This window comes from Dipodomys ordii, unplaced genomic scaffold, assembly GCF_000151885.1.
Source record: "Dipodomys ordii isolate 6190 unplaced genomic scaffold, Dord_2.0 Scaffold28, whole genome shotgun sequence".
In the NCBI taxonomy this organism is placed as follows: Eukaryota; Metazoa; Chordata; class Mammalia; order Rodentia; family Heteromyidae; genus Dipodomys; species Dipodomys ordii.
In genome coordinates this window covers 9,655,191-9,671,263 of record NW_012267244.1, presented here as the reverse complement: position 1 = coordinate 9,671,263, position 16,073 = coordinate 9,655,191, and the positions used below count along the sequence as shown (strand labels likewise).

The 16,073-nt window shown below is 46.1% G+C and overlaps 1 protein-coding gene across 1 annotated transcript in view; it reads left to right on the top strand.

The window, feature by feature from the left end:
- Thbs4 (thrombospondin 4) overlaps positions 1-14,402 on the top strand; it is a 44,025-nt gene extending 29,623 nt beyond the window's left edge. The window contains exons 11-22 of the mRNA XM_013015831.1: positions 2,039-2,143; positions 2,383-2,490; positions 3,153-3,312; positions 4,740-4,858; positions 5,840-5,892; positions 7,672-7,865; positions 8,995-9,173; positions 9,837-9,885; positions 9,977-10,173; positions 10,797-10,969; positions 13,109-13,248; positions 13,752-14,402. Of these exons, the coding sequence (XP_012871285.1) occupies positions 2,039-2,143; positions 2,383-2,490; positions 3,153-3,312; positions 4,740-4,858; positions 5,840-5,892; positions 7,672-7,865; positions 8,995-9,173; positions 9,837-9,885; positions 9,977-10,173; positions 10,797-10,969; positions 13,109-13,248; positions 13,752-13,813 (1,539 nt within the window). The 3' untranslated portion in view covers positions 13,814-14,402. The remainder of the gene's footprint in view (positions 1-2,038; positions 2,144-2,382; positions 2,491-3,152; positions 3,313-4,739; positions 4,859-5,839; positions 5,893-7,671; positions 7,866-8,994; positions 9,174-9,836; positions 9,886-9,976; positions 10,174-10,796; positions 10,970-13,108; positions 13,249-13,751) is intronic.
- Positions 14,403-16,073: the final 1,671 nt, after the last annotated feature.

The following is a 16,073-nucleotide window of genomic DNA, read 5'->3' as shown; positions in this document are numbered from 1 at the left end:
AAGGGACAGACAGAATGTCACATTTCCCAGTTCTGAAAGCCTGGTCAAGACACTGACCCAGGCTTAGATTACTTGATTCTTCTGCAAAATAGGGGAATGATGACCTGAAAACATCATTGTAAGCACAAATACAAGGGTAGTAAAGAATCCAGTTTAGCTGGGTGCTGATGGCTTATGCCTGTAACCCTAACTACCCAGGAGGCTGAGATCTGAGGATCACAGTTCAAAGCCAGCCCAGGCAGAAAAGTCCCCATGAGACTCTTATCTCCAATTAACTACTCAAAAACTGGAAGTAGTGCTGTGGCTCAAAGTGATAGAGAACTACCCTTAAGTAAAAGAGCTCAGGAGCAACACCCAAGCCCTGAGTTCAAGGCTCACAACCAAAAACAGAAAATCCAATTTAGAACAACTGCTCATCTCACACCTACTCTGCTGTTAGTACATGCTTGCTCTCAACTGCTGCGGGTAGCCACAGAGTAGCCACAACCTGAGGTGGACTCATATTAAGCCCGCAGTGGGCCCTTGTACAGAAGAAAGTTCCCACAATCCATTCCCAAAGTCTAGGATTTGGACATCTCCAGGGAGGGGGTGGTAAAGAGATCTAGTACTGCATGCACACGACCATCTTCAGCTAGAAGAAAAGAGTATGAATGGAGACTAAGTACTTTGGAAGATTCTTTCTTTAGTGGAACTTAATCCACTGTTCAATTCAGATATATGACTATGGTGCAAGATGACACATAAGTGTCATGGTGGGTGCATGCCTATAATCCCAGCACTTGTGGGGCTGAGCCAGGAGAATTATAAGTTTGAGACTAGCCTGAGCTCCAGCAATTCTCTGTCTCAAAACAATACAAACAACAACAAAGAAAAAGGAGAGGAGTGGCCATAAACTGGACCATCAGATGAAGAATATTTGGACCATAACCCCAAATTACAAATACAGATAACTCTTTGAACCAGGAATTCCTAGCAATGAAACTAGCACACATGCAGATTGACAAATGTACCAGAATTATCTATAAAAGGATTGTGAGAAATAGGAAAGGTGTTAGAAACCATGGTCTATATGAACTAATAGGAAAAGAGGAAGTGGCACTGTGGCTCAAGTGGTAGAATGCTAGCCTTGAACAAAAGAAGCTCAGAGACAGTTCATAGGACTTGAGTTCAAGCCCCAGGACCAGAAAAAACATACAAAAAGAGCTCCAAGATAGGTTTTTTAAAGTGTAGACCCATATATACATATAAATGTGTGCTATCAATTGATAGCAGACAGAAGATATAGTGCGCTGCTGGTTTCTGTAGACTGTCCCTGATGCTCTAGATGCCAGTGGGTTGCTTGGTTGCCTTAGGCACAGGTGCAACAACCCATTTCTCTATCCATCTCCCTTTAAGCATTTTGAATTAGCAACCAATGAAAATTCAACAGTTTCTTTGTTCATCGTTCATGCCAGTTCCAGGGCTGCCCCTTAGCATTTTTGCTCAATGATGATGCTCCACTACTTGAGCTTCAGCTCCACTTTCATCTTTTTAGTGATTAATTGGAGAGAAGAGTGCCATGAACTTTCCTGCCCATTCTGGTTTTGAACTGCAATCCTCAGCTTGAGGAGCTAGAATTACAGGCATGAGCCACCAGCACCTGGCTATTTGTTTCTGTTTCTGATCTGATACTCTAGTTTGAAGTCAGGACCTTATAAGTTTGGGTGCCTTACCTAGGGCCCTACCTAACTATACTACTAACTAGTGACATGTCACTTAGCCTTTTTATACTTTAGGTTAGTTTTCAGATAGACTCTCGAGTTTTTGCCTCAGCTATCTTAGATCATGATTCTCCTATGTATGCCTTCTGCGTAACTGGGACTGAGGTGTCAACCACCTCACTCAGTCCATTCAATTGTTCTTAGATCCCACTCGACTAGACTATTAGGCTCCAGGCCTTTCCCAAGAGGATGCTCATAGTGAAGCAGAGGTCCTGTGGATCACCTTCCCCAATGCCAGCCTCAGCTTTCCAGGGCTCTAATGGGCTTTCTTTTCACAGTGTGGAGTTGGTTGGGCTGGTGATGGTTATGTCTGCGGAAAGGACGTGGATATTGACAGTTACCCTGATGAAGAACTTCCATGCTCTGCCAGGAACTGCAAAAAGGTAAGGAGGACAAGCAGGGGAAAAGTACACAAAGGCTGAGGCCTTTCAAAACCTATATCTTACAGGAAGTAGAGGTTTTGCACATCCCCCTTAAATTATATTTTTAATAGCTACAATCTTAAATGAACCAAAACAGCCACTGACATTAAAGCCAGGCAGCCACCATCAGTTTGGGGAGCAGGAATAGTTTTTTAAATGAGACAAATATACAGGATGTCATGGACTTGTTTCCCATGTAGGATAACTGCAAGTATGTACCGAACTCCGGCCAGGAAGATGCAGACGGAGATGGCATTGGAGATGCTTGTGATGAGGATGCTGATGGAGATGGAATCCTAAATGAACAGGTACCTGCTTTGTGGGGAGGGCCTGCAAAATGCCACATGCCAGGGACTGTGGAGGAAAGCCCATGAAGTGAACTGTTAATCATCCCAAATGTTATCTCCATGCCTGTGTTCCTCCAGCACTGCAATTCATTCGCCTATAAGATTCACAAATGTACAGCTGAGCCGGGTGCTAGTGGCTCACTCCTGTAATCCTAGCTACTCAGGAGGCTGAAGCCAGCCTGCACAGGAAAGGCTGTGAGACTCTTATCTTGAATTAACCACCAGAAAACCAAAAGTGATGCTTGGCTCAAAGTAGTAGAGCACTAACCTTAAGCAAAAGAGCTCAGGGACAGTGCCCAAGGTCTGAGTCCAAGCCCCGCAATGGTCAAATAAAATATACAACTGACAGCCAGGTACCTGTGGCTCATGCTTGCCATCCTAACTACTCAAGAGATTAACATCTGAAGACTGCAGTTCAAAGCAAGCTGGGCACAAAAAGTGTGTATATATATGCATATGCATGCATATACATACTCTGTATATATAGGGGCGCACACACACACACACACACACACACACACACACACACACACACACACACACCAAAGCTCTGACCATTCATAACAGTGGGGGGATAAATGCAGTAGAAGTCTGAATAAGTGTCCCACTGCCTCTTTTTTCAGGATAATTGTGTCCTGACCCACAATGTGGACCAAAGGAACAGCGATAAAGACATCTTTGGGGATGCCTGTGACAACTGCAGGACTGTCCTCAATAACGACCAGAGAGACACTGATGGGGACGGCAAAGGAGACGCCTGCGATGATGACATGGATGGGGACGGTAGGTTGCTTCACTATCTTTCACTGGGGATTTATTTGTCCCTTTTCTTTTTTTAATTTTTTATTGTAAAGATACTACAGAGGGGTTACAGTTACATGAGTAGGGTAATGAGTCCATTTCCTATTGAACATTGTTGCCTCCTCCTTTGTTTTTCCCCTACCATCCCTTCCCTCCCACCTCCACAACTACTCCCCCTCCCCCCAAAGTTGTCCCCTTTTCTGTGTCCTTTGTCAAATGTAGAAACAGAACTGTGCAATGATTCCCTTTGGCCTGCATTTGGCTTGTTCCTCTGGAAGAAGACAGTATACAGTCCTGTTTAATAACCCCGATGTTTCTGGGACTCTGTACCATTTCCAGACACTCTGTTAGCATCCCTTTCAGCAGTGTGATGTCATGGTGGTGGTGTTGCAGAGCATCTGCCTTCCCAGGCCATTCCTCTTTCCAGTCCCCGATACCCTCTGTGACCCAAGACGAGGGAGATGAGCTTTGATCAGGGCCGGGGGCTACCCTTTGGAGGCAGGTTTCTGCTGAGAGCTAGGCAGTCCCAGGGAGGTGTGGTCACACCCTGCCTGTTCTGAGTAGAGATGTACAAGCAGGAGTGCTCAGCTTCAGAGACCCCACCACTGAGACTTCCTGTGAGATCCATGTGAGGGGCACCTCCTGGAGCTTGCCAGCCCTGAGGCCCCATGGGAGCTGAGGAAGGATATTTGTTTCTGGATGAATCCCATGGACAGCTATCATTTAAGCATAGCCCAGAATTTGAGAGTTTCTGACCTTCATATCACATCATAGAGGACTATCTGGAGAAAAATTCTAACCATTACACACACACACACACACACACACACACGAATATCCATACATCCCTAAAAGATGATCTCAACATCTGTGACCACAACTGATGGCCCCAATCCAGCAAATACCCAGCAAACCAGTTCAGTGAAACATCCCGAAGAAAGCCCCAATTGGTTTCCACAATGCTCCTTCTCCCCATCGTACTTGATTCCAAGCTACCAACATGACCTGATTGAATGCAAAGGGAGGATGAGAAGGTTCCAATGGGGTCTGGCGTCAACACAATATTTCCCAGAGCCCTTGTGTCTCAGTCATGGTCCAGACATTCCCCTCTCTAGTGCTAGCCTACCTAGTCACCATGGCCCCATCTCTAGTTTACTGTCACAGCCCTTGACATCTAGGATAAATGGAAGTGCTAATTGCTTTCGAGAGCCATTCATTTTAAGTCTTCCAATACCCTTCCTTTGAAATAGCCTCCAGGTAACTGCTGAGAAAGGAAGAGCGGTAGTGAGTCCATGGCCCAGCAGAAGGTACTGACTCCAGAGCCTGGACTCTAGAGCAGCTAAAAACCACTGTATTCCACTCCTATCTGTGACATCCCCTTGACCCAAGGGAGCACTCTTCTCTTGCAGGAATAAAAAACATTTTGGACAATTGCCCCAAAGTTCCCAATCGGGACCAGCGAGACAAGGATGGTGATGGTGTGGGGGACGCCTGTGACAGCTGCCCTGATATCAGCAACCCAAACCAGGTCAGTGGGACACAGGGGAAGTCAAACTCTGGGCTGAACTCCTTTGTGCAAACACTCCTTTAAGACCAATGTGGAGGCATGCACAGCGGAGCCTGTTGGCCAGTTCTTCACCGGTGCTACTTATATAAGAAAGCACAAAAAAGAAAGGTACTCATTACCTGACTTACGCACTGTAAACCCCTCTGTACATCACCTTTACCATAAGTAAATAAAGCACAGGTGGGGAAATAACATACCTTGCCTGAGCATGATGGTCCGCAGCTATAAGAGGCTGGATGGGGATTTCTGAACCCCTTGGCGCTCTAGCTCACAGCTGTAGAGCATCAATGGCATTAGTAACATGGGCTGAATGATGCCCCTGTGGTTGTTGTTTTTTTTAAGGAAAGTAGAACATGGTAAGGAACCACTGGGAGCCTAATCACATGTCTCTCTAGCCCCAAACCCCTCCACAGCCTGTGTATGGATAGGTCAGATTAAGGTCCGTCAGTGACGCGTTCAGTTTTCCTTCTCATCTCCCTCCCCGTTTGGATCATTGGGCATGAGGTGCCATTTGTTTCTGAGGCCCTGAGAGAGGAGAATCGTTATTTCCCTCAGTGACTCACTTCCCATTTTGACTCAAATCCAAAATGCAGAAGCACACAAAGTCAATTTTCCTTGTCCCTCAGGCTGCGGTTGGCTCCCTTCCAACTCGTGCCAGAGTACCACGTCTCCACCTGCCACCGTGCTGCCCCAGCACCCTTTCCAACCAGCTCATCTGGTGTGTAGGCAGTCCCTCGACAAAGCTTGATATTTAGAAGGCTTTTTTGAAAATTCAGCATTTTGCCTACACCAATATGGTGTTGTCCTTTTGCAGTTTTATACCTCCTGAGTCCCAGAGAAATAATTCCTGAAATCCAGCGAAGATGGGCCAGCTCTGCCTTCTCTGGAACATTCTGTACATGCAAGCCCAAGGATAAATAACATGTTGTGTTCTCTTTGCAGTCTGATGTGGATAATGATCTGGTTGGGGACTCCTGTGACACTAATCAGGACAGGTAAGACACATCTCCCAGCTGCAGAGAGGCAGGTACAAACATCTAAAGAGAGCTTTCAGTGTCAGAGCTTTCTGAAGATGCCTTCCTTTACGATCTCTGGGTGAATTCAGCTACTGACAGGGCAGTGGCTCTTCCTTGGTCAAGGCCATCATACGCCTCTGAAAATGTAGTATAGGGGTGGTTATGTCCGAATGGGCTGCTAGACAGTCCAGCAGCTAAGTTGTCTTAAAGGAGAAGCAGTCTAGCCAATAGGCTCTAGAGTGAGACACTGGATATACAACTCTTACAAGCCAGCTATTCTCCTTGGGGAATTCTTAGAATCCAGTGGTTGGGACAGGGATGGCAAGGCAAGGATCCCAAAGCAAAGCGGGAGAGGCATGGCTTCTCTCCTGATCCATGGGTCCTAGACTCAGTTCTCCATGCAACCTTGCTCAAGGACAGCTCTTAGGAAGTCCCATCTCCTTTGTGCTCCATGTCCTTGCTTGCCATGCTTACCAGTTAAATGAACTTAAACATATCCTGTCTCTTAAGAGTCTCTGGCATTTTTTTTGTCCAACAAAGTAGATATGATGAAATGCATCTTGCAGATTATAGGGAAGATTCGGGATAATGTAAGGAAAGCTCCCCATGTAATTCTGGCCCTCGGGTGACATGGAGAAAATGGAGGCTGTGTTCATTATAATTGCCATCCTTGTACAGGAGGGGCAGTGCGGGCTGGAGGCTAAGATGGATGGCTCTTTGCATTGCAGAGAGGAAGTTGGGACTGGCACACTGACAACTCCCTAAATGATCTACATCAAGAATATTCCCTGTTGCTGGCCATTCTGTACTGATAAACATCTATGAAATTTTCTAAAATAGCCTATCCTACCAGACTCTGGATATTTGCCTAAAACAAATGACTTGTAACGCCACATTTCAGTTCCCACAAACTTGAACCTAGGGGAGGACAGGAATTGCTTGGTTTCACATACAATGATCTGGGGCACTATAGGATGGCTGCTAATAGAAATAGCTCAATCTTATGCTGTATATGTTATGTTGTATAGCCTCGCTATACAACACAGCTCTGCCATTTGAGCTGCAGTATTCTGCTTGTCTGAGCTGGCCTCAGTTTCTTCAGGCCCCTTCTACCCAAATAATGGGGTCTGAAGGGTATATACTGGCCCCTAGTTTTCCTCCTGCATCCTCTCCTAGAGAATGCAGGGACAGTTCACAGGACAAGACAGGATGCAGATGGAGTAGGGTAAAATGAGTAGTTATTTTTTTCCCCAAGTTGCCAAAAGTAGACTCCAAGAATCCTCTAAGAGACAAAGCAGGCTCACCGTCAGTGGCCTATCAAGCTGGAAAGAAGAAAAGGCAGGGCCAGCTTGAACCCCTGAATTCAAACAATACCAATATCAAATAAAAAGAAGAGGGAGAGTAAGAATCAGGTGGGCAGAGATGGAACACTCTGAGCAATCCTTCCAGTGGCTGAGCCGGGGTCCCCACAGGGCAGGCTGGCTCTGCTGTCTCTTGCCTGTGCCCTTCACATGTCCTCTGAGGTGGTGTCATCTAGCAGTGCCCAGGGATGGTCAGGAAGCTCCGTCACAAATCATAGGAACAGTCTCATCTTCTTGAATAAGACATGGTTGCTTATTTTAAGAGGTTGGGAAAGTGGGAAAATTGTCTCTGAGACCCAAAAGTCTTATCCGCTTATCAAAGCAAATGACCCTCCTGGGTCTGATTTAAAAAAAAAAAAAAAAAAGACACTCCGACTATATGTTCTCTCATCTGCAGTGATGGAGATGGCCACCAGGACAGCACAGACAACTGCCCCACCGTCATTAACAGTTCCCAACTGGACACTGATAAGGATGGAATTGGTGATGAGTGTGATGATGATGATGACAATGATGGCATCCCAGATGTGGTGCCCCCTGGCCCAGACAATTGCCGGCTGGTCCCCAACCCAGCTCAGGAGGACAGCAACAGTAAGTAGACTCAGGATCCAGGCTCCCTTCCAGCCACACATGTGAATGACACCTCCGCAGGACCCTGAGGACACAGAGTTTTCCCAGCATTCATAGCTCCCGTCATCTGCTGCTTCAAACCCAGCTTCTCTATGAAGCTGCAGCTTGCAGCTTGGCCAGTAGACTTCAAGTAAAGCGTCTCAACTTTGCATCTTTCTAAGCAGCCAGAGATGAGAACACACACAACAGGATACAGCCACATAATACAGCTCAGTCCCCAAGGAGCCTGGCATTCAGCTTCACAGTCTTTGCTCACTTCCACTGGGAGCTAGACAGAGAGGACACAGTGGAAATGGCATCCACTGGGTTCACCAACCCAGGGGCCTGCAGGGCCAGGCAGGGAAGGTACTGTGTACTCCCAGGCAGATATGAGAAGGCAGGGAGTGGAGGGGACCAATGGTGAGCTGGAGAGAGGGTGCATTCACACTGATGCAGATTCTAATCGCTCAAATTTATATTAGCTGAACAAAACACACTGTGGATTAGATTTAGCCTACAGGCCACTAAAAGCTCATCTTTGATATGATAAGCTTCCTACTTTATGGTCTACAAAGACTTAAGACCCACCACTTAGAACCCACCTGCATGTAATAAGAACTTTCTGGGAACAAATTAGAGGCCAGCTGCTCAATTGGTGTTATAAGAAACTCAGAGTGGTCAGATGCCAGTGGCTGACGCTTGTAATCCTAGCTATTCAAGAGGCTGGAATCTGAGGATTACAGTCTGAAGCTAGCCCAGGCAGGAAAGGCCATGAGATTCTTATCTCCAATTAATCACAGGAAAAGCCAGAAAAAAAAGAGCTTAGGGAAAGTGTCCAGGCCCCAAGTTCAAGGCCCATGACTGGAGAAAGAAAAAAAAGAAACTCTGAGTGTCCCCTGAGGGCTGGCGGGGTCCCTCATCATGAGGGCTCCAGGATGGGCACAGGGTAGCTCAGGAAGACCCATCCCAGGGCTCCTCCCTCAACAATGATGGAAATCACGGGCCCTGGGGTCGGGGCTTGGGCTTTTCCGGTCTCTCCTGCACAGCCCCATCTACTCAGGAAGGAAAGGTGGGCATTATTGAGCTCCTGTCAATTTTCTCACCCACTCAGGGGATGGGGTGGGAGACATCTGTGAGAGTGACTTCGACCAGGATCATGTCATTGATCGGATTGATGTCTGCCCGGAGAACGCCGAGATCACCCTGACAGACTTCCGGGCCTACCAGACCGTAGTCCTGGATCCCGAAGGGGATGCCCAGATCGACCCCAACTGGGTGGTCCTGAACCAGGTGAGTGTCTCAGGGTTGGCAGCAGCTCTGCTTTGCCTCTAACAGGGGCCCATCTGATGGAGGGAAGCACCAGGCTAGGCTGCTAACTACCAGCCAGGTGGCACTCAATTTGTCCCAGTAGCCCTGAGACAAAGACCATCCAGGATGGTGAAATGAAGTCTTAGGAAGCTTTAATACTTGCTAATGGTGGCACTGCAGTAAGGGTCTTCGACAACTGGAATTGGAACCCAGGCAGTCTAACCCTAGAACCACATCCCTGACTTCTAAAACAGACAACAGACTGCCTCCTGCAAGTCCCCTTATTGTGTAGGTAATGAAGAACAGCACAGAGAGGTTTAATAGACTTTCCAGAGTAACAGAGCAAATTTTGCTTATCAGAGATGTGTGTGTGTGTGCGCGCGCACGCACGCACGCTATAATCCCCAGGTTAGGGTTTATTGAATCAGTTTAAGTGACAATCAGCAAAAAATACAGCTCAAGCTTTATTCAAACCTCACCACTGGGTTTTTTTTTCTAGTACATGAAGCATAAAACAAGATAGGAAAACTACTTAGATAGTGAAATCCTTATGTGAGTCACTTGTTGTGTCTGAGGTTTGGGGCTTCCCCAATTTTACTTGGTCCTTTTCAGGACTGTTCTTAACCCCATCAACTCTTCCCACAGGGTATGGAGATCGTGCAGACCATGAACAGTGATCCTGGCCTGGCAGTGGGTACGTGCAGGGACTCAGCTACAGATCCTGTAGGATTGTGCCAGCGGCTAATGTGGCTTGCCTTGCGTTCTAACCTTACCTGTCTCTGCAGGGTACACTGCGTTTAATGGTGTTGACTTTGAAGGCACCTTCCACGTAAATACGCAGACAGATGATGACTATGCAGGCTTTATCTTTGGTTACCAAGATAGCTCCAGCTTCTACGTGGTCATGTGGAAGCAAACAGAACAGACATACTGGCAAGCCACACCGTTCCGAGCTGTTGCGGAGCCTGGCATTCAGCTCAAGGTATCGATGGTTCGAAGGCCCTCATCTCCCTTTCTTCTAGGCCCTTCATCCCCTAAGTTCTAAGTTCTCCCAAATGCCATTTAATCTAAGAAACAGATGCATTCATGCTGATGTTCAAGTCAGGGAAGAAGAGGGCCAAGCCCAGTGACTTTGCCTTTGTTCCTTTGTACCAGTCTCTAGGCAGCTCTCCTAGTAGGACTCTTGACCTTAGTGAGTGAAGGATATTGGAACGTTGGGGGTATGCTTCAGACACAGTGTTGAAAACTGGTTAATGTCTGTCACTGAAGAGCCCAACTGTGTACAGGAATTTGGGGTCCCCTCTGTCACCTGCTAGGACAGAAGATCAACTGTAGCATGAAGGCATTAGGTGGGAGCTCTCATTGGGCAAATGTAGGGAGCCCCGGAAGCATGGGAGGAAAAATGTGGAGTGGGTGGCGTAGCATTGTTCACTGCTCAGTTCTTGGGGTCTGGGGTCCCCTCTATAGACGTGGCATTTAAGTTTTAGGCTTTCAGCCTGGTCCTAGGTGGCTTATCATAATAGTGAACTCGCCACCACCTTGTCACCTCGGGGAAGGAAGGGGCTGTGTGTCCTGTTCTAACACCTCGCTTGCGCCCTCCTCCAGGCAGTGAAGTCCAAGACAGGCCCCGGGGAGCATCTGCGGAACTCCCTGTGGCACACAGGGGACACCAGTGACCAAGTCCGGCTGCTGTGGAAGGACTCCAGGAACGTGGGCTGGAAAGACAAGGTGTCCTACCGCTGGTTCCTGCAGCACAGGCCCCAAGTGGGCTACATCAGGTAGGCCAGGCCCTTCCTCGCTTGGAACTAAGCACACGCTCCCTCTCTCTAGCCCAGAGCTTCATTTCTCTGAGCAGTCCTGATTTCAGAGAGTCCTCAGGAATGGACCAGGACACCCACAATCTCAGGCCAGGGCTCCCAGAAAAGAAGTGGGGGGAAGACACTACGAGCCTCAGCTGGCACCTTCATCAGAAGGGCCAAGCGGGAAGTGAGGGTGCTTGAGTGGGAAGGAGCCTCGGGGCGTTGATGGACTTGAATAGTGGTAAGCTTGGGCCAGGATCTTAAGGAAGCCTGATAGTGTTAGCTGCTGATGGGTAGGAGGGGGGGCACGAGGAGGGGAGCGCTGCTGCAATGCCACCCGCACCCTCCGAAGACTCTTCTGGACCCTGTGTAATCACTTCCTGTTTCATGACTCATGCTGAAGGCACTGAGCCCTTCCAGTCTATTTTCACTACTGAGTCATGAAAGCCATGAGAATAGCACCTGTTTGCTTTTGTTGTCCCCACCCCACCCCCCGCCTGCTCAGTCCTGGGGCTTGAACTCAGGACATGGGCACTGTCCTTAACTTTTTTTTTCTTTTAATCAACACTAGTATTCTACAACTTGAGCCAAACCCCCACTTCTGGCTTTTTAGTGGTTAAATGGAGATAGGAGTCATAGACTTTGCTGTCCAAGGTTTTGAACTTTGGTCCTTAGATCTCAGCTTCTTGAGTAGCTAAGATTACAGGTGTGAGCCACCAGCACCCAGCTACACCTGTGTCTTTTTTTAATCTTGATATCCTCAGTGTCAATACAATGCCTGGCACAGACCATGCACAGCAAAAACTGTCCATTGCATAGGCCAATGTGAACTGCCTGATTTCTTTATAGGACTGGGCTTTAACTAGTCTCCATTGCTTAGCGCTGCATCACTCCTCACTAAGAGATGCACACTCATGCCAGAGGGAGGTTTTGAATTGTACTCGCCTGCCCAAGATAGAGAAGCAGCTTAGTGGAACCAGAAAGTCTGAGGGATAATTCATATTCTCTTCTTCGTAGCATTATGTCCAGTGTACTCCGTTTACTACAAAGTAAGAAATATATTCTGATCATGCTCTCAACCCTATTAAGCCCAATTACTCTTTTTAAATGAAAAATATTTTGAAATGCCTCCTCCTCTCTGCCCCCAAGTGAGATTACCAAAAAAGTCATCTACCTATGTATATAATTTTAGAAAAAAAAATCTGAGCCCTAACAATAGATGAGAAAGAATAAGTCAATATGCAAGAAGATAATGTTAATTTGGAGGCACAATACACGGATGACAAAATGAAACAGCCACATGGTAAAGGTGACATTTAACTACAGATTGCTATGTCAGTGACTTAAATATCACAATGGTGTTGTCAATGGTGACATGAAGTTCTAAAGCGGCAAACAACTCTTAATTTTAAAGCTAAACAGGGGAGTCAGTAGGTTTCCAATTTATCCTGGAAAATTCCATTTACATTAAAATCATTTACATTAAAATGGTGGTCAAAAGGAATTCAGCCCCTCTCCGTAGAAACAGGCTGTTCACTTTCCCATGTGTCTAGAGGAAACTACAAATGTATTCAGGGTGTGGGATGAGCTCTGGTTATTTTCTCCAAAGCACTGCAATGCATCTAGTGACCCTGATTTATGTCACTCATTGCCATTAGGGCAACCAAAAAAGCCCCTACAGAGGTCTAAAGGGTTGACTCCTGTTGAGAATCATGGTCACGCCAAGTAATATAAACCAGACTCAAGAAAAAATTGAAGTGTTAAACATGATATCCACACAAGTTAGCTCCCAAAACAAGTCACAAAGTCCCTCCCCTGTGACAAAACAGGCTATTTCTTTTCAATTCAGCAGCAAGCATCTATCACATTTACTAGGTGCTTAGCATCATCGTAGACTGAAAGGCAAGTTACACAGACATGAACACGCAGGTCCTCCCCTCAGCATCTTCCTGTTGCAAAGGGAGGAGGGATCAACTACAGCCCAGTTCTGGTCAGTAGGACTCAGAGTAGAAAGGCAAAGGTATAAGTAGGAAGTGGGACCCTGACCCTGGTCTCGCCATGAGCTCTTCCCCCTTGGTTAGATTTCACAGAGACTTACTCTACCTGTATTGTCTGCAGAGTGCGATTTTATGAAGGCTCTGAGTTGGTGGCTGATTCTGGGGTCACAATAGACACCACCATGCGTGGAGGCCGACTTGGCGTTTTCTGCTTCTCTCAAGAAAACATCATCTGGTCCAACCTCAAGTATCGCTGCAATGGTAATATATACTCTTAATACTGAACAATATTATTATTAGCATCAAACAACACTATCTTATTTCTATATCATACTTTCTGCCCCAATGGCCATAACTCATATGCTCATTAAAACCTGATCATCTCTGTGTAACAGATTAAAAAGTAGACCTCAGGTTGCCTCTTTTACAGATGTGGAAATTCAGACTTAACTGAATTTAACTGCATGGTTAGGGTGTGGAAGAAACGGAAGTTTAATTTACAGGCACCTTTATTTTCATGTGGCTCACAGACTGAAAAGCCATGCTGCTTGCTGATTTTCTTTAGGTCTCTGAATGTGCACTACCTGGCTTAAATCCAACAATTTGCAAAGCAGCCTGAAACAAAAAATGGCTGTGGGCCTTGCAGGGCCTCTTGGGCAGGCAGACAGCGCCCCCTACAGGGCTTGCGTAGCATGCAATGGCCAGAATTCCTGGGTCAAAGAATCCTTACTAACCATCCGCCTTGTGCCCCCTTTCTGTTGCAGACACCATCCCAGAAGACTTCCAGGAGTTTCAAACCCAGAATTTCGATCGCTTGGATAATTAAACTATGAAAGCAATTTCTAAATACTAAAACTATATATTTTTAACATCCTATCATTTTCCTTGTATAAACTGTAGCTTTCTTTCACCAACCCAAATATATCAAAACTTTTTTTTTATACAAATGTGGAAATAAAGGAGAAGAGATCGTTTCTAACCAGCGTGACACTCCGAAGTCGTCTCCATATGGATCAGGCTTCCATGGCATAGGTGGTTTTCTGAGGGCTGGACAGAGAATTTGCAGGGTAAGCCAGTCTTCTCAAGTGAGCAGTCTGTGCACTTGAAGACCCAGGTAAGGGTCTTACCTGTGGTCATATTAACTAGTTTCATACCTGACAGGTCTGTCTTCCTCTTTGTAAGGAGGGATGTCCCAGAAACACTTTCCCAAGGGCAGTTTCCCTTGGAAAACATCTGACCAGTCCTGCATCAGACTGGCCCAATTTTTCCCTGAGAGTTCCAAGCACTCCCATCTCCCCTCCCCACCCCACGCACTTTCCACAGAACCATTAACAGAATTCTTAATGCTTATTTTCATGTTTGGCTCCCCCTAGTGGTATATGAACATACTGAAAATAATCCCATAGTACCAGATATGAAGTCGCTATCAATAAATGTTTGCTGGATGAAAAAGTGAAGTATGAATGCCTCTTTTCTTAGGCAGTACTGGGGTTTGAATCCATGACCTCATACTTGTACTCTAGCACTTGAGCCATACACCCAATCCTACGTGCCTCTCAGGCATTAGAGGTGTAGAGAGATCATGTGAGCCCAGTCAAAATACATGCTCTAACTATGATATTACTAGGAGCTAATTTGTGTATTAGACTTTCTTACTTTCCCTGTTGAAAGCCAGAGATCCAGACACAAAAAATTATATGCTCCCTAGAAATTTAATTCCAAGGAACATCACTAGGTGGTATTATACTCTTCTATTCCAGAATTATAAAACATATCTTAATCATAAATAAAGGATAAGCACTGTTAGCACGATTAGTTTATTGGAGATAAAGTCTCAAGGACTTTCCTGTCCACGCTGGCTTTGAACTATGATCCTCTTATCTCAGCCTCCTGAGTAGCTAGGAAACAGGTGTGAGCCACTGATGCCTGGCGTCTTTACCATTTATTGCTTACAGAAAGCCTTCCTAAGCCCTCAGTTCCTTCAAGAATCCTCTGACCCAATCAATCTTTGATCCACTCTATGGTAGACTTAGAATGGTAATGTTTTAGCTACGTGTCGATGGCTCATACCTGTAATCCTAGCTACTCAGGAAGCTGAGATCTGAGAATCAGTTCAAAGCTAGCTAAGCAAGAAAGTCTGTGAGACTATCTCCACTTAACTACCAAAGAGCTAGAAGTGGAGCGGTAGCTCAAGGGGCAGAGTACTAACCTAGAGCACAAAAAGCTCAGGGAGGTTGGATACACTGAGGTGTATCAAATCCTGTACATGGCATGCTTTTCTTCCAGAGGAAAATGTGTTGGTCAAACAGATCTTAAGCTAAATTCATACAACCTGCTCTGGCTTTTAGCCAACCTGGTTCCTTAACAAAAGTGTTCCATGACTCCCATTTTTTTCCCATGCACTGTTCTCTGAGGCTGGGGAGAAGAGGAAATAGCCCACCCCCATTATGGACCCCTTACCACGGGCCATTCCTCTGAGAAAGCACTATGTCCACAGGAAGAAGGCTCTTACAGCTGATACTTTCATGTCTATAGCCATACTAGCTACCAGGCTGCCCAGAAGGAGATCTAGAAGATATTTCCACCTCTTAGGAATCTTATTGCATTGTTGGAGAAATAAGACCTCTTCACTATGCAAAACCATCAGAGAACACATACTACCAGTCAGGATTACACAGAACTGGTTCTTAAACATGCCTCCGCATATGGCTGGGTTGGGTGCAGTACTTTGCCCGATTCCTTGTCATCCCTCCTCTGTATCTTGATGCTGAGGTAAAGAGCTTGAAGGTTTCAGGAGAATTCCAGAAAAAGTTACAAAAACCAGGAAGCACTAGAGAAAGGTTAGCCAGACAGAATCTGTGGGGAGGGGTTAATAGGTCCCTCCACACCCCCTGGGTTTGTAGAATATTTTTTATACTCAACGTTGCCACAATGACTCAAACTTCTATTGGAGTTCCATTGGGTTAGTGATTTTCCTATTAAGGCTACCTTGATAATAATGGCACCAGGAGTTGGAATGGATGTAATTACACATCCACTGGTGTGAATTCAGCCCAACATTGATGTTTCCTAACTTCTCATGAGGG